We start from the raw sequence: 25496 nt of genomic DNA, 5'->3' as shown, positions 1-25496 counted from the left end.
TGAGGAATGATTTTCAGAACTGAACCTAAATTAAACCAAAACAAACAGCTGAACAGCTTTGAGCCACAGGGCTTACTGGTTGGAAAACATCTGGATCCCTTGAATGGCTACACTTTTCTATTTATTTATTTATTTCCTGGCAAAACTATATCCAGCTTTGAAAGACAGCTGATATGGAGTTTAACACCATGGTCATTCCATAGGTGTTTAGTCAATAATTCTTCTCTAAACAGCTGTCACTATTAAAATCCATTAACATGATGACAAATCCTCAGTCTTAGTCACTAGTGACAGCAAATCTGTCAGCAGTGGTGATTACAGAAGCTTCCAATCGCCCCCTTGTCTCTCCTGTCAGAAGATGTAGTGGGGGTGAGTGCTGCTCAGAAGTATTGGGAAATAAGAACATAAAAATGGCTATACTGGATCAGATCAAAGGTTCATCCAGCCCAATGGCCTGTCTGCCAACAGTGGCCAGTGCCAGGTGCCCCAGAGGGTGTAGACTGAGACGACGATCAAGTGATTTGTATCCTGCCATCCATCTCCATCCTCTGACAATCAGAGGCCAGGGACACCATTCCTACCCTTGGCTAATAGCCTTTTATGGACCTAACCTCCATGAATTTATCTAGCTCTTTCTTAAATTCTGTTATAGTCCTAGCCTTCACAGTCTCCTCTGGCAAGGAGTTCCACAGGTTAACTATGTGCTGAGTGAAGAAGCACTTTTATTAGTTTTAAACCTGCTACCCATTAATTTCATTTGGTGTCATCTAGTTCTTGTATGATGATCACATGTAAATAACTTCTCCTTATTCACCCTCTCCACACCTGTCACAATTTTATATACCTCTATCATATCCCCCCATGTCTCCTCTTTTCTAAACTGAAAAGTCCCAATCTTTTTAGCCTCTCCTCATACGGGACCTGTTCCAAGCCCCTAATCGTTTTAGTTGCCATTTTCTGAACCTTTTCCAGTTCCAGGATATCTTTCTTTAGGTGAGGAGACCACATCTGTACAGAGTATTCAAGATGTGGGCATACCATAGATTTATACAGGGGCAGTAAGATACTCCTTGTCTTACTTTCTATCCCTTTTTCAGTAATACGTAACATCCTATTGGCTTTTTTGACAGCCTCTGCACAGTACGTGGACGTTTTCAAGGAACTGTCCACGGTAACTCCAAGATCTCTTTCCTGATTAGTTATAGCTAAATTAGCCCCCATCATATTGTAAGTATAGTGGGGGTTATTTTTTCCCATGTGCATTACCTTACACTTATCCATATTAAATTTCATTTGACATCTTGTTGCCCAATCACTGAGTTTGATAAGACCTTTTCGAAGTTCTTCACAGTCTGCCTTTGCCTTGACTATCTTGAACAGTTTAGTGTCTGCAAACTCTGCCACCTCACTGTTCACCCCCTTCTCCAGATCATTTATGAATAAATTGAACAGGATTGGTCCTAGGACTGACCCTTGGCGGACACCACTAGTCACCCCTCTCCATTTGGAAAATTTACCTTTTACGCCTAGCCTTTGTTTCCTCCCTTTTAACCAGTTCTCAATCCATGAAAGGACCTTCCCTCTTATCCCATGACAACTTAATTTAAATAACAGCCTAAGATGAGGTACCTTGTCAAAGGCTTTCTGGAAAACTAAGTTTATTATATCCACTGGATCTCCCCTGTCTGCATATTTGTTAATCCCTTCAAAGAACTCTAACGGATTAGTAAGACGTGATTTCCCTCAGCAGAAACCATGTTGACTTTTGCCCATCAAATTATGTTCTTCTACATGCCTGACAATTTTATTCTTTACTATTGATTCAACTAATTTGCCCACAACGGATATTAAACTTACCGGTCTGTAATTGCCAGAATCACCTCTAGAGCCCTTTTTAAATATTGGTGTCACTTGAGCTATCTTCCAGTCATTAGGTAAGGAAGCTGATCCAAAGGACAGGTTACAAACTAGCGTTAATAGTTCTGCAATTCCCATTTGAGTTCTTTCAGAACCCTTGTATGAACGACATCTGGTCCTGATGATTTGTTAACATTAAGTTTATCTATTTGTTCCAAAACCTCCTCTAATGACACTTCAATCCAGGACAGTTCCTCAGTTTCATTTCCCATAAAAAACGGTGCAGGTTTGAGAATCTGCCCAACATCCTCAGCCGTGGAGACCGAAGCAATGAAATCATTTAGTCTCTCTGCAATGGCTTTATCATCCTTGATTGCTCCTTTTGTATTTGTATCGTCTAAGGGACCCACTGTTTTTTTAGCAGGCTTCCTGCTTCTAATGTATTTAAAAAACATTTTGTTATTACTTTTTGAGCTTTTGGCTAGCTGTTCCTCAAAATCTTTTTTTGCTTCCCTTATTACAGTTTTACACTTCATTTGGTAGTGTTTATGCTCCTTTCTATTTACCACTAGGATTTGCCTTCCACTTTTTGAAAGATGCCTTTTTATCCCTCACTTGTTTTAGTAGGCATCCTTCAGTCTGCATAGACTATGGATAGCGCCCTTTATAGTTTCAATTGAGGGCTTCATTTACAGCGTCTACTGTGACTATGAAGACCCACACGAGAGTGACAGTCCTTGCTGCATCTCTTGCAGATGTGGTCGGTGTCTGGCAAGTCCTTATTGTGCTTTCTGTGCACTCGCTTCTCCTCTGCTAGCTGTCTGATCTTCATCTCGCCCTTCTGAAGGCCCTTGTGTAACCCCTGCCTCCATCTGCTGTGGTCATCTGCTAGTTCTTCCCAGTTGTCCAGCTCGATGTCTACCTCTCTGAGGACTCTCTTGCAGACATCTTTGTAGCGCAGCTAGGGGCGTCCGGGAGGTCTTTTGCCAGAGGCTAGCTCACCACACAGGATGTCTTTTGGAATCCTTCCATCATTCATCCTGTGGACGTGGCCAAGCCAGCGGAGCCAACGCTGCCTGAGGAGGGTGTGCATGGTTGGGATTCCAGCTTGCTCGAGGATGGCGGTGTTGGTCACTCTGTCCTTCCATGATATTCCAAGGATGCGCCTGAGGCAGCGCAAGTGGAAGATGTTCAGCCTCTTTTCCTGGCGGGCATACAGGGTCCAAGTCTAACTGCCATAAAGGAGGGTGCTGAGGATGCAGGCTCTGTAGACTTGCATTTTGGTGTGAGTGTACAGCTTGTTGTTATTCCACACTCTCTTGCTGAGTCTGGACAGAGTTGTGGCTGCTTTTCCGATCCTCCTATTTAGCTCAGTGTCCAACGACAGGGTGTCAGTGATGGTGGACCCGAGGTAAACGAACTCGTGGACGACCTCTAACGTATAGTTGTCAATACTGATTGATGGGGATTCAGCAACATCCTGACTGAGTACGTTTGTCTTCTTTAGGCTGATGGTAAGCCCAAAGTCCTTGCACACTTTGGAGAACTGATCCAGCAGTTTTTGAAGCTGGTCTTCTGTGTGAGACACTACAGCAGCGTCATCTGCGAACAGCATGTCTCTGATGAGGACTGCCCGCACCTTAGATTTGGCTTTCAGTCTTGCAAGATTAAACAGTTTCCCATCAGATCTTGTGTGCAGCAAGATGCCCTCTGTTGAAGATCCAAAGGCATGTTCAGGAGGAGCGTGAAGAAGATCCTGAACAATGTCGGAGCAAGCACGCATCCTTGTTTGACACCGCTCCTGATTCTGAAAGCGTCCGAAAATGCGCCATCATGTTGAATGGTTCCTCTCATGTCTTCGTGGAACGACTGGATCATCTTGAGTAACCGTGGAGGACAGCCTATCTTGTGGAGCAGTTTGAACAGACCATCCCTGCTGACCAAGTCAAAGGCCTTGGTCAGGTCAATGAAGGCTATGTAAAGTGGCTTCCTCTGCTCCCTGCACTTCTCCTGCAGCTGCCTTAGAGAGAAGACCATGTTAACGGTAGACCTCTCTGCACGGAATCTGCACTGCGATTCGGGGTACACCCTCTCAGCAATCTTCTGGAGTCTGCCAAGGATGACGTGAGTGAACAGTTTACCAGTGACGCTTAGGAGGGAGATTCCACGGTAGTTGTTGCAGTCGCTTCTGTCTCCTTTGTTCTTATACAACGTTACAATGTTAGCTTCGCGCATATCCTGTGGAAGCTCACCCTCTTTCCAGCACAGGCACAGTAGCTCACGTAGGGGTGCCAGGAGTGTGTCTGCAGCACACTTGATTACCTCTGGTGGTATACCATCCTGGCCAGGGGCCTTTCCTGCTGCAATGCTGTTGATGGCTCTCTTCAGTTCATCCACAGTCGGTTCTTGATCCAGTTCGTCCATTACTGGTAGGAGCTCGACGGCATCGAGGGCTGAGTCAACCACAACGTTCTCGCGTGAGTACAGCTCGGAGTAGTGCTCAACCCAGCGCTCTGTCTGTTTGGCTTTGTCAGCGATGACTTCACCAGATTTGGATTTCAGAGGTGCCATCTTGTTCTGGGTGGGTCCTAATGCTTTCTTCATACCCTCGTACATTCCTCTGAGATTACCAAAGTCAGCACAGGTCTGGCTGCTGCTGCATAGCTGGAGCCAGTGGTTGTTGGCACAGCACCTGGCTGTCTGCTGTACTGTTCTTCTGGCCACTCTAAGTGCTTGCTGGGTACTCTGGCTCGGTGAGTGTTTGTACTCCAGGAGTGCAGAGCGCTTCTGTTCAATGACTGGAATCATCTCATCGGAATTAGCTTCGAACCAGTCGTTTGTGTTTCTAGCTCTTCTTCCAAACACCGACAAGGCCATGTTGTAAACTGTATCCCTCAGACGTTGCCATTTGGATGTTGCATCGATGCCCCCAGGGCCGCTGCGCAGATTTTCCTGGAGGGTCTCTCTGAACTTTTCAGCTTTCTCTGATTTGCCGTCTTTCTGGCGTCAATGCGGGGCCTTCCAGCAGGTTTAGAGCGGTACAGCTTCTTGGGTCTCAGCTTGAGCTTGGAGCAAACTAGTGAGTGATCTGTATTACAGTCAGCACTACAATAGCTGCGTGTCAGAAGGACGTTTTTGAGGTTATTACGCCTAGTGATGACCACGTCTAGTTGATGCCAGTGCTTCGAGCGTGGGTGTGTCCACGACACTCTGTGCTGTGGCTTCGTTTGGAAGAATGTGTTTGTGATGCACAGATTGTGGTACGTGCACAGTTCAAGGAGACGCTGTCCATTGTCATTCATTTTTCCCACACCGAAATGTCCTAAGCAGGAAGGCCATGAGGCCCAAATCAGCTCCAACTCTTGCATTGAAGTCACCCAAGATGTACAGTTGTTCAGGAGCAGGTATTTGTGCTACCGCAGCACTAAGCACGTCATAGAACTTGTCTTACTTCTGGTGTGGCGTACAGGGTTGGAGCATAAGTGCCGATCAGGTGGACGGGACCGGTGCAAGTTTGAAGCGTGATCGAAGAAGTCTTTCTGATCCGCCCATGACTAATTCCACCATTTGTCGGAGGGTGTTTCTGACAGCAAAGCCAACACCATGCTCTCTGGGTTCTTCTTGGGCTTTACCCTGCCAGAAAAAGGTGTAGTCCTTTTCCTTTAGAGATCCCGAATCTGCAAGTCGCGTCTCTTGCAGTGCAGCGATATCAACTCGGAGCTTCTTCAGTTCCTCGTTGATGACAGCTGTCTTTCGGGTGTCACTGATGGCCTGAAGATCTTCAGTCAAGCCGGTCAGCATGGTCCGCACATTCCAGCAAGCAAGCTTAAATTGTTGATGTTTCTCATTTCTTGTTGATTTTCTTAGTGGTTTGCCTGGTGCCCAAATTTCAGTCACTTGTCAGGTTCAGGAACCTTAAGCCTCATGCACCCAGAGAGGCAGGTGAACTGTGGCGGGACAGTACCCTGTTGAGTGCCCAGCTTGAGGCAGGCAGTGACTGTCCAGGGAGATGCGAGGATCTCTCCCACTGTCGAGGGCAACACCTGGCGCTCGTTCTCTACGCCAATCGAGCAAGAGCTTATAACCAGTATCTGTTGCCTCCCGCGTTGATGCAACACTGTTCAGCGATGCCGGAGTACCTCTCCGGGCGCGAGCCTGGGCACTTATTATGGAGACTCTGGGCTGCCCAGATACCAGTGTCCCCCTCTTGGCTTTACTGATATAGTCCAAAGGAGAGGATAACCTCCACGCCTAGTACCAGCTCAGCTGCAGGAGTTGCCAGGACAGTGCCAGAAGTTGACACCGAACCGCCTTCGGACTCCATGCCGGATTTTCTGTCAGGGTTTACTCCCTTAGCCTTGCTCCTTCCCAGGATAACCCACAAGGCAGTGGGGTGTGGAGAATGTGGTTAAGGATCTCGCTACTTCATACCTCCCTGTCACCACGAGTCACCATAGCTCCCTGTGGAGCAATGATCTCATATCCCCGGGACCCTCCTCCCCACCTTTTGCCCCCCTCCCCCGAGCTACCATCATCATAGGACCCTCCCCAACCCACTACCCCCATCTGCTCCCATATCTGCCCTCCTCACTGCACTGGCCCCCTCCCCCCAGGTCCACACTCCGCCACCGCTCTTCAGGCTCTTTTGTTCAGAGACTCCTCTTCCTGATAGTGCTGCCTTGCAGGGCACAGGTGGAACACCATACCTGAAAATGACAACAAACATGGGGCTCCTCCCTCGGCAAACTCCCTTCCCTGTTAGCTGCTGCCCCTTGTTCGTTGCTCACAGTGTTCGCTGAAAGCTCCCTTCTTATAGAGAGAGCTGCTAGCTGGTGAGGCCTGGCTCAAAGCCTTGCCTCCAGTCTAATCAGTCCTTGAAGGCTCACCTGGCAGGGAACTCCCCCAGTTCACACTTTACAAACTGCTCCTCTCTGCACAGCACAAGCTCAGGCACACAGGCAGCTGATCAAACTGCCCTTCTCTGCAAAGTAACATAGCTGCACAGACAGACATTCACCCACCAGCTCACCACACAGCCCCCCAAATCCCACACTCACCCAAGCTCCTCTAGGACTGCTTGTTTTACATGGGTGTTAACCCGTGGTGGCTCGTTTTTCGGTCTCTTAGTCTGTTTTTTATTTGGGGTATACATTTAAGTTGGGCCTTTATGATAGTGTCTTTGACAAGCTTCCATGCAGCTTGCAGGGTTTTTGTTCTAGTCACTCGGGCTTTTAATTTCTGTTTAACCAACCTCTTCATTTTTGCATAATTCCCCCTTTTGAAATTAAATGCCGGCGTGTTGGACTGCTGAGGTGTTCTTCCCACCACAGGAATATTAAATGTTATTACATTATGATCACTGTTCCCAAGCGGTCCTGAAATAGTGACCTCGTGGACCAGATCCTGTGCTCCACTCAGTACTAAACAGAGAATTGCCCCTCCCCTTGCAGGTTCCCATATCAGCTGCTCCAAGAAGCAGTCCTTAGAGGCATCAAGAAATCTTATTTCTGCATCTCGTCAACATAGGGATAACTAAAATCCCCCATTACTACTGAGTGTTTTATTTTGGTAGCCTCTCTAATCTCCCTTAGCATTTCAACATCACTATCACTGTCCTGATCAGGTGGTTGATAATATATCCCTACTGCTATATTCTTAGTAGAGCTTGGAATTACGATCCATAGTGATTCTAGGGAACATTCTGATTCATTTAAAATTCTTATTTCATTTGATTCTACATTATCTTTCACATACAGTGCCACTCTGCCACCCACATGGCCCATTCTATTCTTCCGATATATTTTATATCCTGGTATGACTGTGTCCCGTGCATTGTCTTCATTCCACCAGGTTTCCATGATGCCTATTATGTCAATTTCCTCCTTTAATACAAGGTACTCTAGTTCACCCATCTTATTAAGCAGACTTTTAGCATTTGTGTAGAAGCATTTTAAAGGTTTGCCTCTGCTTATTTGTCTTCCCATGCCAGATGTATTAGATTCTTTTATACGTGATTGTCTGATCCAGCCAATTGTTTGATATCTCCCCTCCTCTCTTTTTTCACTAAAGCCTAGAGCATCTCTATCAACGGATTCTCCTCTAAGAGGAGTTTCTGTCTGATCCACGTGCTCCTCTACACCAAATTGGCTTTCCCCCATGTCTTAGTTTAAAAACTGCTCTACGACCTTTTTAATGTTTAGTACCAGCAATCTGGATCCCCTTTGATTTAGGTGGAGCCCATCCTTCCTTTATAGGCTCCCCCTCTACCAAACGTGCCCCCAGTTCCTAACAAATCTAAACCCCTCCTCCCTACACCATCGTCTCATCCATGCATTGAGACTCTGAAGTTCTGCCTGCTTACCTGGCCCTGTGCATGGAACTGGAAGCATTTCCGAGAATGCCACCTTAGAGGTCCTGGATTTCAGTCTTTTTCCTAGCAACCTAAATTTGGCCTTCAGGACACCTCTCCTACCCTTTCCTATGTCATTGGTACCAACATGTACCATGACCACCAGTTCCTCCCCAGCACTACACATTAGTCCATCTAGATGCCTCGAGAGGTCCGCAACCTTCGTACCAGGCAGGCAAGTCACCATAAGGTTCTCCCGGTCATCACAAACCCAGCTATCTATGTTTCCAACAATCAAATTACCCACGACTAACACCTGCCTTTTCCTAACAACTGGTGTTCTCTCCCCCAGAGAGGTATCTTCAGTGTGAGAGGATACTGTACCATCCTTTGGGAGGAGGGTCCCAACTATGGGATGGTTTCCCTGAGCTTCCAATGGCTGCTCTCTTCCCCTGAGCCTTTCATCCTCCTTAAGAGAACTGGGGTTCTCAGACTGGAGGTGGGACAGTACTACAGGGTCCCAGAAAGCCTCATTCACATACCTGCCTCCCTGAGCTCCTCTAGTTCAGCCACCCTGGCCTCCAAAGCCCAAACTCAGTCTCTGAGGGTCAGGTGCTCTTTGCAATGAGCACACACATACGCCACCCACCCACAGGCAGGGCAGGTAGTCGTACATGCTACACTCTATGCAATAAACAGGATAGCCCCCACTCTGCTGCTGGGCTTCTGCCTGCATTTTCTCTATAGAATAATCTGAATATAAATGGGGTTTGTATTTAAGGGCTTGCAATATATGTTATACGTCAGAAGGAAATGACACCCTCTAACCTCCCCCCTCTCAAAACTCCCTCCTGTTCGCAAGCTCTCTGATTGCTATCCAGCAGGGTTTATAAAGCTCTGGCCTTCCTGATAGCCTCGCCCTTTGGCTACAGCTCGACCAATGAGCAGAGAGTTTTAGATTTCACTCCCAACTATGACTCACAGCTTCCAATTGCCACTCTGAGCACATGGCCTTGCAACCAACCAACCAACCAACCACACACACCTCAGCACTCAAACACCTCCAGACAGACAGACAGACAAGCCCAGAACCCCCAAGCACAAAACATCCACACACTCCAGACAGCCGCTTACCTCAAGGTGTGGAAATTGCCCCTCCTTCACCAGGAGAGCCCCTCTCAAAACTCCCTCCTGTTTGCAACCGCCCTGTTCGCAAGCTGACGTGGGTGGACAGGATGGCCAAAGGAGTTAGCTAACAGTTTTGGTTGTGCAGAAATAAAGAACAGTCCCTAGGTGGATTAGGGACTCTTACAAGAATGCTGACATCAAAATGGCTTAGTGGAAGCTTATATGGCTCAAGGGCTTGAGTCTGAGCACTGCTGCTGGGATTGAAAACTGTCTGAAGGAGGTCAGAGAGAGTAATGCTAAAAGGAAATGTTTCAGGCAGGTGTCCAGTAAGGTGCTATAGGAACTATTAATACTGGGTCCAGAAGCATTTATTTCATTCATGACCCTCAAGAGGCAATGAATAGCATATCCATTAAACCCATAAGATGTTACACAGCCCTTGCATGAATGTGCTAGGGGGTCAAAGGTGGAAAGCACCTCCCTCTTACTTGGGTCTGGCCACTTTATGCATACATGACAGCAGCGCTTACACTGAGAAGCGTGAAGTCCGTGAGAGGGTAGTGCTGTTCGTAGTGTCTGCCCCTCAAAAGAGGGGGAAGAAGCAGGAGCATAGCCACACCCCTCTTCTGCATAAGCCAGGGGAGTTGGTAGCCTACAGAGAGTGGACTTCCTCAATGGTTGCACAACGACCACAGTTCTGTAACCCCTGGAGTTCCAGGTGGCATTATGCCTTCCTGAGGCTAAGCGTGCAGCCTTCAAAGGAGGGCTGTCTCCCAAAACACCTCAGATCCTCAAGATGCAGAAGATTAATTTGGGAGGGTCTGCAGATGCCAGTTAGGAAAGAGAAAACATACAAAAGGGATCTAGAGAATTTTGCTAGATGGGCAGAAAATAAATTAGTTTGAAGTGGTAAAACGCATTGAGGGGGAAGAAAATGAAAATATGCAACCAATGGCAGGTAGCTGTTTGGCAACATTATTTACCAAAAACAGCTAAGGGTGGTAGTGAGCAACTGGGTATAAGTCTGCAATACTGTCCCCCCGCCCCACCAAAAAAAAAAAAGCCTATGCAATTTGGGGGTGAACATATGAAGGCATCACATGAAAGAGCTGAGACGTGTACACTGCCTCTGGCCCCTCTCTAAATGGCATTACTGAGACCCCAGGCATCACACAGTTTTAAGCTTATTTATACCCGAAACATGCTGACCGTTGGGAAAGAATTCAGGACTGGGGGAAAAATAGGGGTCTAACGATGGTGAGTGTCTCCTATTAGGGGCTCAGTGCTCTCAGATCTCATCCACTTCAACCTCCATATTTTTTACAAGACTGTGCCCTGAGGGCCTATACAGATTTAAGAAAGAAATAAAAATAACTGCAGCAAACTCTGCTTTTAGTTACAAAGATGCAGCCTTTCTGAACTCAACCAAATGAGTAAAATGATAGCAAATCTTGATTCAAAATGTTTAGTTTGGCTCTGTAATAACTGAAGAGGGAGGAATGCATTTAGAAAATAAGTAGTCCATCAGTGGTACATTTAGGAGTAACCAGCAACAGAATAACAATTACCAAAGAGAAATTCTACATATATATTAAAAATTTCCTACTGGAATATGGCTTAACCTCCTAGTAGATACGATGTCAGCCCTGTCACTGGGGTCATTCAAAAATAGGTTTGCTCTTATGCTGCTGTTTTGCGCATTGCACGAGGCCTCCAAATAATGTATATTCCTCCATTATGTTCTGTCCTGAGCCAGATCTAGTTGGTTAGATGCATATGAGCAACAGGTTTCTGTCGATACCACCCAGCCATTATGTTTTAGGTCTTCTGAGGGGTTTTTTCCATCCTGCTGACACTGCATAGACTTGAAAATACATCTCACAGAGAAATTGGTGGATATTTGGAGCCAATTACCAATTTGGAGCCATTTAGAGAATGCTGGGTGAGTGTCCAAGAGAATAGGACCTATGTAGTTGGGAGATGGATTTCTTCAGTAGACTTGAATTTGTACCACTGTATGGGTTTGATCATTTCAAGATGCTAGCTTTGACCCAAATGGTGTTCTACTTCTTTCCAATCTGAACAAAATAGACTAGAAAAAGTCATAAGAATAATCCTGTGAACAATCTTGAACTCAGAGTAACTAGCTGGATGAAAATATTCATCTCTAATTTCTAGACTAAATTTTGACATATTTACTCAGTCTAAACTCAGACAAACTCCCATGGACTTTAATAGAAATCATGCCTAAATAAAGGGATTTGCTCCTACAATTCTACTCCCTAATTTTTATGAGGCTTTGAGTACAGTTTATTGTGATTCATTTTTTTTCTATCCTCCAACCCCAAACTGGTAACAGTACCTACAAATTAAAGGCAAAATATTTTAAAAATGAATGTTTGTCTACTACGGAAAGTTAATATCAGACCAGCTGGGGACTGACAGACACATGAATTCAATCAGGACTGTGTGTGTGTGCACATGTATAATTATATTCTAGCACGATTTATAGTCTGAACTGCATCTGCCCTCAAAATAGGCTGTGATAATCTCTCCTGACCAATTTCTTACATTTCTAACTGAGCATATTTGTGTGGACACTAAGTTTTTAAATGTAAGGGGCTTTATCTCAGAAGTTCTGTGTTGTTATTAAAATGAATGGACTTAATGACAAGATGTGCATCAGTGCATCATGAAAAAATGCCCACCTCCCACAACATATTTGAGAAATTAACTTAATAAGAGGTCCCTGATAAACTGGGCTGCAAAATCTCAGTGCAGCACTTTCTACAGCAATGTACCTGACACAGATCCAAAGATGACACTGTTTGGACTTTCCTACACTAGCCCCCTCCGTGGAAGGGGGCATGTAAACAAGCCTGAGCGGAGAATAACAATGAGGTGCTGCGCTGCACATGCAGCGCCTCATTAGGCTAATTCTTGCCACGGGAATTTCAAAGTTGCAAACTTCGAAGCACCAGCAAGCTGTGTAGCCGCGGGCAGTCGGGAGTACCCACACAACTTCAAAGTGCTCTTACTCCCAACACGTTTTAGCAGTAAGGGCACTACAAAGTTGCGTGGGTACTTCGAAGTGCCCATGGCTACACAGCTTGCCGGTGCTACGAAGTTTGCAATTTTGAAATTCCCGCAACAAGAATTAGCCTAATGAGTTGCTGCATATGCAGCGCAGCACCTCATTGTTATTCTCTGCTCGGGCTCGTTTACATGCCCCCTTCCAAGGAGGGGGCTAGTGTAGACAAGCCCTTTATATTTATAATAATTCACAGGGAAACACAACTTATTTAATGCTCCCCTGTGTGGGAACAATGGTTCAAACAGAAGATCAAACTGACAAAGCAGTTGTGTGAGACATTCAAAATCCTGAAGTGAAAAGAAAGTTACTGAAGAAGCAGTGCCATAAAATTTATAATTTATAGAAGATTTACTGCTATGACATTGGTACTATTCTGGAATGAGAATGCATTTTTTGATTATGTTAAAAATTATTCAGGGAAAAATAACTTTTAAAACAAGTATGCCCACAGAATAAGAATCTGTTAACTCAGTATTAGATTTCAAATAGCATATTTGGAATAGATTTGGATTAGAATACATGGAACAGGAAAATCAGTTAAAATAGTTTCACGTTGTGTTATCTTAATCTTTTGTACATCTCAAAAAGCATAGAAATCAAAGTACTCAAAATGCTTTTAAAATAATTTCTCACAGAACATAACACACTTTGAACTCTCTTTTCACCCCCTCCATTACCATATATAAATAATTTATAATAGACAGGTTTACAATTTTTAACATTTTAAAATGTAGCATCAGAAAAGACACTTCCAATACGCAGATGAAGATAATGATTGGAGAATTAGTTTGTATCCAGCAGCCACTAGCTGGGACAAAACATTAATATCAAATGAAAGTTTTGTCATGTGATCTTTTCCACTGCACCTACAAATATAGAACATGACCATAAAAAGTAACAGAACATGCACTCTGCTAAGTAATTTATTGCAGTTGATGCAGGATTGGTATGCCAGCTGGAACAGCTATATTCACATATACAGATAATAAAGACTGAACATCACAACAAGCTCTGAGTGAAAAAAATGTAGAAGTTAATCACAAATCTGAATAAATCCAAACAAAATGAGTTTAATTATTAAAACAGCATTTGATAGTAAGTCAATGACTACACATATTAAAAAACTAAATTAATGATCTCAGCACTTGTCTAAAAGAAGAAAAAAAAAATCCCTGCTCTCTCTACAAGATGCATTTCTATTTTCTGACTCTCAGTTATTATATTATCACCACAACAGTCATCTTTTTAATGTTGATTACCCTAGCTCATTAGCTTTTTGAAGCAAAGACAGGAGAGTTATTTTTTTGTTCGTCCCCCCCCCGCCCCGAACACACACACACTTTTTTTTTTCCCCCTTGAAAAGTCGTCATGTGCGACCTCCCAACATGACAGGAAGTCCGTAAATCCTCTCAGTCTCCACACGGCTGTCTCTGAATATCTACAAAGCTACTCTGCCATAATTGCAACTCAGTGGCTCGTTCACAGCTTTACATTACTAAAGCAAGCAGTCTAGACAGCTGAATGACAGAATGACTTGCTTTTCTCTTGCATTTAGAGATATGCTGTTATCTTAATTTGCTTTTCTCTGCCCTGTGCATTCTGATACACTGATGATTAGCTTTCCTGTTTGGATTCCACACTGACTTTGTAATTATAGGCTATAAATAAGCAGACCCAGATGACATCACACCGAGAGAGTGTGTCCCCTTCCCTCTTCTGGGCTATTCTATGCCCATCAGTTTTCATATGTGGTGCAGGAAAAAAAACAAACAACCAACCAACTGCAAATCTGTTAATCTGTGTGAAATCAGTAATAGTTTCCCCCCCCACTAGTTTGTAGATGTGAAAAGATGGAAATGTGCAAGTAACTGCATGCTCTGCAACAGAAAATACTACTCAAGCTGCAGCTGCTGAAACTACTTGTTGCACTGAATAAGTAGCCATCAGCAGTGGTCTCTGGGCAGACCTGAACAGCTGAGTGTAATGTTATGCTAATAACTGGGTCTGAAAAAAAGTCAGAATGAACAGCAATATCCTTTTTATGAATGAACAGCAAAACAAATGTTTAGAACAGCAGTGCTATCTAATGCTTTTGATATTAAAGCAACAAATACACTGGGGTTGGTTTCACTCAAAAGTGATCAGAAAAAAAAAAGGGTACTGGTTTTTCAATACTTACAATATTTTTAACTTTCCAGTGATGCTCACCTTTATAACAGGTGGACCAGGGCCACCCTGAGGTGGGTGCAGGGCCTGGGGCAACTACTCACCCAGTTTGGGGTCTGGAGCATTCCTCCCCCTCCTCCCCCTGCTTCCATTCCACCCCTTCACCAAACCCCATTCCTGTTCCCACCCCAACCCTTTAACACCTCCCCAAGCAACATGGCCTGGGGGATTTTGGGACCTGTCACTGTGACAGTAGGGGTCACCCACCCACTCACCATGTAAATGGGGGGTGCTGGTGTGGCCAGGTAATCTGAGCCACCCACTGCCCTCATGACTTGCCCTACCTTTCTTCTCCAAAACAGCAGAAACAGAGCTCCCTGAGTGGGGTGCACCACATCCCACTGCCACTGAGAAGCCACACACAGCAGGGCTCGGAGGGTGCAGGGCCCAGCAGGCTGCTCCAGCTCTAACTGCCTATGTTGTAAGTGGGATGGTGACCTCTGCTGCTGCTGCACCTGGCTCCATAATCCCTTGGTCCCTCCCATCAATAGAACAGTTGGGGCAGCTGCTGCAGTGCCCCTGAAAGCACAGGGACTGGGGAGGCTGCTCTGATTCATCTTAGATAAATAAGATACATTTGGGAAGAGCAAACACAGTTTTCGTGAAGGGAAGTCATGCCTCAGCAACTTATTAATTCTTTGAGAAGACAAACATGTGGACAAGGGTGCCCCTGTGATACAGCATATCTGAACCTTCAGAAAGCCTTTCACAAGGTTATCACCAAAATATCTTACGCAGTACTTTTGTGTTTAAAAGACAAAAACAAAAACAAAAACGCCTGGGAGCCTGCTGGGGCATGGAGCTCTGCTGGCTGCCCTAGCCTTGGGCCCCTTGGCTGTGGGGAGGAGGGACCCTGCAGCCCTGTGGCTGGGAGCTGGCCTCTGTGCTGAATTTCATTGGATTACGTTGTCTTCCTCTGAGGAAGAGATACTACAGCCCAAGAGCAGAAGAGGAATTTTAAGGCTCCAACAGTGAATCCTGGCCCCATTTACATCCAGTGCTTTGTCTGTGAAAAATAGAGGTGCCGGTGCCCACATGTAAGGCCACAAAACAAGCACTACTCTTAAGCAAACCATCATGAGAACAGGTGAGGTTGAATCATAGGAAACAAAGGGGAAGAATAAAGTATCAGTTTTCACACCAGAGAGAGGTAAACAGCAGGATCCCCAAGGACCTGTACTGGAGCTTATTCATCAATGATCTGGGAAAAGAGGGTATACGGTGCTGTGGAAAGTTGAACTATACAAAAATGACTGAAAATAGATATCGGTCCAAAGCGGACTGTGAAGAATTAGAAAAGATCTCACAAAACTGGGTGATAAAATGGTAATGAAATTGAATGCTAACAAATGCAAAGTAATGTACATTGGAAAACATAATCCCATCTACACACGGAAACTGAGGGAGGAGGGTTCTACATTAGCTGAACCAATCAAGAAAGAGATCTTGGCATGTTTCTTTGAAAACATCTGCTCAATATGCTGCAGAAGGAAAAACGGCTAAACAGGATTTTAAGACTCATTTGGGAAGAAAGAGGTAACAAGATGGAAAGTATCATAATGGCACTATTTGAGTGCATGTTACATCTATATCTTGAATACTAAGTAGAGTTCTGGTCATCCCATCTCAAAAAAGATGTATGAGAATTGGTAAAAAGAAGGGCAAGAAAAGAGATACTGACAGCGATATGTTTCCTCCTTTCCCCCATAAAATGCAGAGTCTTCCTTCCAAAATTAGTGTAACCTGAGCCTCACACAGAGCACAAGTCACCCCTGGGTCAACAATAATCTGCCAGAAGACACTGTGAAAGCCAGTAATTTAACAGGCTTTAAAAAAGAACTAGGTACATTTATGGAGGTTAGGTCCATCAATAGCTATTAGCCAGAATGGCCAGGAATGGTGCCCCAGATTCTTTTTTCTCAAGGGTGGAAATGGGTGACTGGGAATGCATCGCCTGAAGATTACCTATTCTGTCTATTCCCTATGGAGGCCTGGCATTGGAAGACAGAACATTGAACTAGGTGGTCTGACTCAACATGGCCTTTCCCATGTTCTATACATGAATATTGATGTGACTTTCAAGTCTTATCTAGTGTCCCTGCCAGGTTAGAAATGGGAGTTTTACTGCATGGGAAACAGGAGATTTCCTGTTTCCCAGTAAGATACACAGCATTCACTTCCACCCCACAGAAGGTCCCTTTAGTATAGCAGCATTTTTTGGCATAGAAAAGCTGTTTCATGGCATTTTGGAGGTTTTTGATCCCTGTACAACAGGGCTTCTGATTACTAAGGTGTATTCCTTTACAGGTGAAGGGGCTGCAAAAACGTGTTCTATAATATGGGTGGCAAACAGGATAAATGATAGTGTGGTCATATCGGCACTCATTTGCAAGGAGCCACGACACAGTTCTAGCTTTCCTACTTGTACTGCACCCATCCCAAACCCACGTCAGTGCAGCGTTATATCAAACCATCCCCTAAATAGGGCAGTGAATGCAACAGAGGCTGAGTGCTACCATTTACGCACACACACACGCACCGAGTATGTTGTCTCTTCAAATGGTATATGGATTGCCTTACCTCTGGAGGTTCTTGATATTGAGACACTAACAACAGGAAGGCTCTCTGTGCTTGGAAAGCAGCACGTACCATTTCTGCCTACAAGAAGAGAAGGAAAACAAATAAAACTTTAATATTGGAAGGAAAATAATAGTGAATAGTAACATTAACATCACCTCTTTAGAATCCACAATTATTCTGTGCCTTCTTCATAACCTACTGCCCCCACACCTCTGATTTCATTGTGCTAGTTAGTAGCTCCAAGTCAAGTGTTATAGGTTAATTCTCTCTTTCTACTTCTACTCTAGCTCCCTGTAGCAGTACAGGAAGATCATACAAGAACAATTGAGGTAGGAGTTAAGCACTTTCCAGGAGACACTAGACTACAGATAGCAATAGGTCCTCTGTGTTCTGAACATGCACCAACAAGCAGAAAACTCGACATTGGCTACAATGTACCATCTGATTCTCATTCAGCTGCAATACAAGTGAAGAAGGTAATAGGTCATAAACACATGTCATATAAGGATATCTGTGCTTTTTCCTGCATAGTCCCTCATGCTTGGAAGGTGCTCCCATAAACATCCACAAAGCTATTTCATCACCTACTTCAAAATCCTCCATATAACTCCCTTTTGCCATCAAGCCTGCAAAAAACTGACAGCTAGGCTGCTTGCTTGTGTGCTGAAACCATTGCATATCATGATGACTAATACTTGTCTCATTGTTTCATTGTACTCCCATTTGCAGGCAGACCAACATCTGTTGTCTCTTCTTATGCCCTGTTCATTACACTGACTGTTGACCGAATAAAGAATCCAGTTCAAGGATGGGTTCCTTGTAAAAAGAAAACTCTTTGTTGTTTAGGTAAACAACACATCAGTAACAATTAAATGTGTAAACTAGAGTCCTGAATGCTGTGAGAAGTTTAAAAGGAAGTGGAGTTGCATATTCCAGCCACTGATACTACCTTTGTCCTATAAAAGGTCACTGTAGAATTCTGGCTAGATTGCTGTACAGGTACATATACAAGAGGGTCTCAAAATTCGCAAGGGTTCAGTGTTGCGAACCCTTGTGAATGTTGAATTTCATGAATTTGGGGAAGCTGCAGCCACCAGCGCTCCCCACCTGGACCCCTGGCTGCAGGCGCTCCTGCACAGGGTCCCGGTGAGGCAGTGGCTGCTGGCACTTCCCACTCTGGAGCCCCAGGGAAGGGGCAGCCACTGGCACTCCTTGCTGGAAGCCCGGGGAAGGAGCAGCCTCCGGTGCTCCCTGCCCTAGAGCCACAGGCTTGTGAATAATTGAATTCGCGAACCTGAAGTTTGCAAATGTGGGAAATTTACTGTACATAAAATCATATGGTCACAAGAATTTGGCACCCAATAGCTCCCATTTAAGATTCCAAATAAATGGTTGGATTTAAGAAAGAACTCAGCTCTGAACAGCTGTCAATGAGAGCTGCTGAGTTCTTAGCAGTTTTGAAAATGTGCTCCGTTACGTACAAGTACCATAGAACAACAAAAAGTCCTGTGGCACCTTATAGACTAACAGATATTTTGCAGCACAAGCTTTCATGGCAAAGACCTGCTTCATCAGATGCATGAGCTGGGCGCTGCCCAGCCAGCTTCCAGCCGTGCAGTCTTCCTGCCACCCACGGCACAGCCCTCCCTTGCACAAATGTGAGATACGCGCATTTTGAATGCACATGTCTGTGGGGATTACTGTATGGAGAAAGGCAAGAAAATGATTAGGGATATGGAACAGATTTCCCCTAAAGAGAGATTAAGATGATCAGGAGCGTTCAGCTTTGAACAGAGACGACCTTGGGGGTGATGTGGCAGCACCTATAAAATCATGAATGGTGTGGAGAAAGTGAACAGGGAAGTGATATTTACCCTCTCCAAGGCCAGGTCTACACTAGGGGACAAAAATCGATGTAAGATACATAACTCCAGTTGTGTATATGGAGTCAACGTACCTTGCACTCATTTTCTGCTCCGTCCCCAAAGATAAAAGGTTGACAAGAAAGTGTCCTGTCGACATCCCTGACTTCTCATGACTTTGAGGAGTTCCAGGATCAATGACAGCACCCTGAGCATTTGATTTAGTGCTGCCTTACTGGGCACTAAATCAAATCCTGGAAGATCATTGTTCCTATTTATAATTGTACATTGTGCATAATTACAAACTTATGCAGATGATTAGAAACAAAGCTGGAAGGAACAGAGTTCTCCACAAGAGGATGGTGCCGGACCTGGCTTCTTATCAGGTTACCCCAAGTCACCATCATCGATATTCCAGCTATGGATATGTTTGACAACTTTTGCTTACACCTTTTCCAGTTCTGTCCATGTATAAATGGGACCACGTGATTAAATCTCAAAATCCTGTTCATATTTAGTATTCCAGCTATCGTTACACTTTGCTGATTGTTAACCCAACCATGTCCATCATCAGTCCCTTTTCCAATTGTTTTGATACATCAGTGCAGTTAGTTCTTATTGCAAGAAACCCCTAAAATGAAATCGTATATCTTTTTGTTATTTAGCAGTATATTAACAAACAGGACAGATATCACAATATACCTATTGCTAAATTTCAAAGCCTTTTGGAAAGCATGCAATATCAACTTCTACTAGGTCTCTAACACTGAAAGCTTAAATCTACAGTCAAGTCTGAATTTAGAACATATATTTTGATTACTTGTTACAGCATCAGTAACCTCTTAATGATTTCCATAAGCATCCATAGCACATAAATTATATTTCACCAAACTCTATAACCCTCAAAGATGAGGCCAATGATCAACACTCCCATGAAGAGGCTTCAAGGAGTTTTGGAAGCAAATGTGGGATGATTTGTAACTGCAGTGGCACTTTCTTCTTTACTTCTGAAATCAACTGGTTTCTCTGAAAGACAATATTAAACGTTTTGCAGACACTTGCATTTGTGGTTTAGTTTGAATTTTTTTGGCTCTGATTTAATTTTTAGTATCACTGATGAAGATATTAAATATACAGTTTCTGCAGCCACCCTTTGTCTCTGTTTAACAGATGTAAGAAAAAACATGAGATTAAAATCTGTCCTAATTAATACCAGATATAAATCCAAAAGTAACACCTTAAATTAAACTGATTGATATCAGGTTCACAGTGATATAACTGACAGCAGAATTTGTCCTGAGGTTATTCATTAAAGAGGAGGCTATAAAAAGATTTCAGCCTTAACTACTGACTTAAAAATCCTACATCAATCTATTTCAGTGCACCTCCAAGAGTTGGGGAGAAACGTGAAATTAAATTTGCAAATAAAATAAACAAATAACTAAATCCCTGCATTACTCAGTGCGTGTGTGTGTGTGTAGTTCAAATTGATTATAAAGGAATATAGTTTATTTTATAGATGTCATGTGGTAACAGAAGTTAGCAACAGGACTGTTCTACCTAAATTAAGAACATAAGAACATAAGAATGGCCATACTGGGTCAGACCAAAGGTCCATCGAGCCCAGCATCCCATCTGCCGACGGTGGCCAATGCCAGGTGCCCCAGAGAAGGAGAACAGAAGACAATGATCAAGTGATTTATCTCCTGCCATCCATCTCCTGCCTTTGTTCTGAAGGCTAGGGCACCATACTTTATCCCTGGCTAATAGCCATTTATGGACCTAACCTGCAAAAATTTATCAAGCTCTTTTTTAAACCCTAATAGAGTCCTGGCCTTCACAGCCTCCTCGGGCAAGGAGTTCCACAGGTTGACTGTGCGCTGTGTGAAGAAAAATTTCCTTTTATTAGTTTTGAACCTACTACCCATCAATTTCATTTGGTGTCCCCTAGTTCTTGTATTATGGGAAAAGGTAAATAATTTTTCTATATTCACTTTCTCCACACCATTCATGATTTTATATACCTCTATCATATCACCCTTCAATCGCCTCTTTTCCAAACTGAAAAGTCCCAGTCTCTCTAGCCTCTCCCCATATGGGACCCGTTCCAAGCCCCTAATCATCTTAGTCGCCCTTTTCTGAACCTTTTCTAATGCCAATATATCTTTTTTGAGGTGAGGAGACCACATCTGCACGCAGTACTCAAGATGTGGGCGTACCATAGTTTTATATAGGGGAAGTATGATATCTTTTGTCTTATTATCGATCCCTTTTTTAATAATTCCTAACATCCTATTTGCCTTACTAACTGCCGCTGCACACTGCGTGGATGTCTTCAGAGAACTATCCACTATAACTCCAAGATCCCTTTCCTGATCTGTCGTAGCTAAATTTGACCCCATCATGTAGTACGTGTAATTTGGGTTATTTTTTCCAACATGCATTACCTTACACTTACCCACATTAAATTTCATTTGCCATTTTGCTGCCCAATCACTCAGTTTGCTGAGATCTTTTTGTAGTTCTTCACAATCCCTTTTGGTTTTGACTGTCCTGAACAACTTGGTGTCATCTGCAAACTTTGCCACCTCACTGCTTACCTCATTTTCTAGATCATTGATGAACAAGTTGAACAGGATCGGTCCCAGGACTGACCCCTGGGGAACACCACTAGTTACCCTCCTCCATTGTGAAAATTTACCATTTATTCCCACCCTTTGTTTTCTGTCTTTTAACCAATTCCCGATCCATGAAAGGATCTTTCCTCCTATCCCATGACCACCTAATTTACATAAAAGCCTTTGGTGTGGGACCGTGTCAAAGGCTTTCTGGAAATCTAGGTATATTATGTCCACTCGGTGCCCCTTGTCCACCTGTTTATTAACCTCTTCAAAGAATTCTAACAGATTAGTTAGACGCGACTTCCCTGTGCAGAAACCATGCTGACTTTTGCCCAACAATTCGTGCTCTTCTACGTGCCTTGCAATTTTATTCTTTACTAGTGTTTCTACTAATTTGCCTGGTACTGATGTTAAACTTATCAGTCTATAATTGCCAGGGTCTCCTCTAGAGCCTTTTTTAAATATTGGCGTTATATTGGCCGTCTTCCAGTCATTTGGTACCAAAGTGGATTTAAATGATAGGTTACAAACCACTGTTAATAACTCCGCAATTTCACATTTGAGTTCTTTCAGAACCCTTGGGTGAATGCCGTCTGGTCCTGGAGACTTGTTACTATTCAGCTTATCAATTAACTCCAGAACCTCCTCTAATGTCACTTCAATCTGAGTGAGTTCCTCAGATTTGTCACCTAAAAAGGCTGGCTCAGATTTAGGAACCTCTGTAACATCCTCAGCCGTGAAGACTGAAGCAAAGAAATCATTTAATCGCTCCGCAATGGCACTGTCTTCCTTGATCGCTCCTTTTATATCTTTATCGTCCAAGGGCCCCACTGCTTTTTTAGCGGGCTTCCTGCTTCTAATGTATTTAAAAAACATTTTATTATCATTTTTTGAATTTTTGGCTAGCTGTTCCTCAAAATCTTTTTTGGCTTTTCTTACTACATTATGACACTTAATTTGGGAGTGTTTATGTTCCTTTCTATTTTCCTCACTATTTTCCTTAACTCTTTGGTATTCATGAAACTGGACACACCAATAATATACTTCAATCTACATAATAACAGGCAAATGCAAATTTAGAACACCAGTTGCTCTCCCACCCCACAAGACCAGTCCTATCTTATTTAAAACATTCAAACAGAACATCAGCTTCTTTTGTACCTTGTTAGTGCTCATTAACTGAGCATTTTTACTAGAAACTGACTGAAGAGCCATATTCAGAACTCATTGTTTGCATTTCTGCTGACTGCAATGAATAACACTCATTTCCAGACCCAGCATTTCTATGCAGCTCAAATAGTTGCAGCCACTAACTAAAAATATGAAAGAAAAGAAAAGTGGTAGGGGCAGTTATGCAGGACAGTGAGGGCTTGTGCTTCCTGGAGAGAATGAGATTTGGAGGGGGGAAAAAAAAAACAAAAAAAAACCAAGCTTTTTTATTATTCAGAGCCTGTAAGGCCAAATAACTCTAATCAAGCATGAGAGAGGGGAACCACTGTTTAACATCAGCAGAAAAGCTCTAAAAATAAACACTAAGGGGTATATTATTCTCAAAGTGAAAAACTGAGCTCAGAAGAATTGCAGCCCTGAGATGAATAAATAGTAATACTGTGACATTGCACTGCCATCATTTTTATGGAAATATATTTTGAATACGAATATGCTAACTGGAATATGCTTTATGCAAAATGTGGTATATAATTGGTCATTAGAGAGTTTGCAATCACCTGAGTGGGCATGTTCTATTTGTTGCATGTATTATTCCTGTATTTGATGTGGGCAATATGACGTATAAACTTGTTGATGTGTTAGATGTGCTAGTGAAGGCCATTAGCAGTACTCAAGGATGATTTGTAACTGCAGTGGCACTTTCTTCTTTACTTCTGAAAAAGGAACTTAATATAACAGTATGCAAGACAATGATCAGAGAATAGTCTTGTGTTTCCTGTAAGCCTGGGCTATATATAATTTATAGCATGTAATATTTTATAGTACTGGTATAGGATATGCAATATAGTTAAGTTAGACTTACTAAAGCTATCTTAACTTTAGAAATCTTTGTATTTTTTAATATTTTTCAAACATCATATTAAGACTTTTTATTTAATTTTCTCTTTATTTTATGAAAGTATTTTGGATATTTTAAAAATATTTTCACATCATTATTTTTCCTTTTGCTCTATTATCTCCCTACCCTGAAAACTGTTCTTTCTCGTATTTGCTTTCAACAGCTGAAAATACTTATCACAGAACTGCAGAGACAGCCCTGCTGCATGGTTCCCATTGGCATATTGACATCATTCTCTATTTTCAGCCCTGATTCAACTTTTAGCACAATGCCTGAAACCACACAGCCTGTGGGCAAAGTAAGATCAACATGAGAATACACGTGTGCATTTCGCTGCCCTGTAAGCACATTGCCTTGTTAACAAGGAATCAGCAAAATAATGGGCTTGACAGTGCATGGTTAAATTAAACAATATAAATTGTAACAGTGTTTTCTGTTCATCAAAGAAAGGGGATCCTGTTGAAAGGTCATCACCATGGAAGTCCATTGTCTACCCCTACCCCTCTCCCTGTAAACGGCTGATGAATTGAACATAGGGAGTGTTATATCTTTCAATAAATTGTATGCTATGAACACATGTAGATTATTACCTATTTTGTTTATAGTAGTTACTGACAGGAAGAAAAACAAAGTTACCTTTCCTGAGTCAAATTATTATTAGTGATTTGAAAACCTGACCCACTCTTTTCAGAGAGAGCATCCACGCAGCCCCCACTCTTTCAAAAGAATAGGCCAAGGATCAAAAAATCCAGCATCAGGAGGACTGCTCTTTCGACAAAAGGGCCCGCGGAGCATCTACACGTGCATTTTTTTTTGAAAGGAGATGCTCTTCCTGATGAAGGAGCAAGAGCCACATTCTTTTGATTTTGGATCAAAAAAGTGCATTTTGTGTGTGGATGCTTTGTGTGTTTTTCTGAAAGAACTTGCTAGTGTACATGTGGCCATGGTGACTAACAGAAAGGATATAAATACACACTAAAGTTAAATGTTCAAGTGTATCAGGTTGATCCCAGAAACTGGGAAGCAACAACCCACGACAGATCAAGGTAGCAGCAGAGATGTCTTGTCATTATTAACTGCTTTAAAGCAAGACGCATTAGTGCCTTCTGTGAAAACTATGAGCAGCACAAAGCAAGTAAGCGTAACCTCACTATGTCTGGAGTTACGAGAGGCATGTAGTAGAGTTGGCTTCCTCAGCTATACACCACCTGGGGAATACCCAGGTTGCTTCTACCCTAGGAGGGGCATGGTAATGAGGCAGTTCAAAGTAGGTTAATGAGGCACTGACATGCATATTCAGCACCTCATTAACATAATGGAGAGACGCAGACTGGCAGTTTAGATGTGGGCAGCTTTAGGGGAGTAAGGGAATGTCAAAGTGGGGTGCTTATTTCGAAGCGGCACACATCTACAGTGCCAGTCTGCATTTCAAAGAATGCAGTTTGAAATTTGCACAGCTGCTGTTATGCTAATGAGGCACTGAATATGCATGTCAGCACCTCATTAGCCAGCTTTGAACTGCTTCATTACCATGCCCCATCTGACAGGAGGGGTGAGTGTAGAAGCAGCCCCAGGACAGATAGTTACACTGGTTTTGTGGCCAATTTGCACCACCATTGGAGCACAGCAAGATCAAAGACCTGGCCCTAAATGTTTAGTATAGTTTGCTTTCAACAGGCCATGCAAAAATCCTTGCTTTTGATTTTAATGT

At 43.3% G+C, this 25496-nt stretch overlaps 1 protein-coding gene across 1 annotated transcript in view; it reads right to left on the bottom strand.

Moving 5' to 3' along the window:
* CAP2 (cyclase associated actin cytoskeleton regulatory protein 2) overlaps positions 1 to 25496 on the bottom strand; it is a 95494-nt gene that overhangs the window by 38052 nt on the left and 31946 nt on the right. Inside the window, exon 4 of the mRNA XM_074987651.1 lies at positions 17235 to 17312. Coding sequence (XP_074843752.1) covers positions 17235 to 17312 — 78 coding nt within the window. The remainder of the gene's footprint in view (positions 1 to 17234; positions 17313 to 25496) is intronic.

The sequence above is a fragment of the Carettochelys insculpta genome, chromosome 2 (assembly GCF_033958435.1).
Source record: "Carettochelys insculpta isolate YL-2023 chromosome 2, ASM3395843v1, whole genome shotgun sequence".
NCBI lineage: Eukaryota > Metazoa > Chordata > Testudines > Carettochelyidae > Carettochelys > Carettochelys insculpta.
Note: the sequence above shows the minus strand (reverse complement) of the source record. Positions and strands in the feature narration are given on the sequence as shown.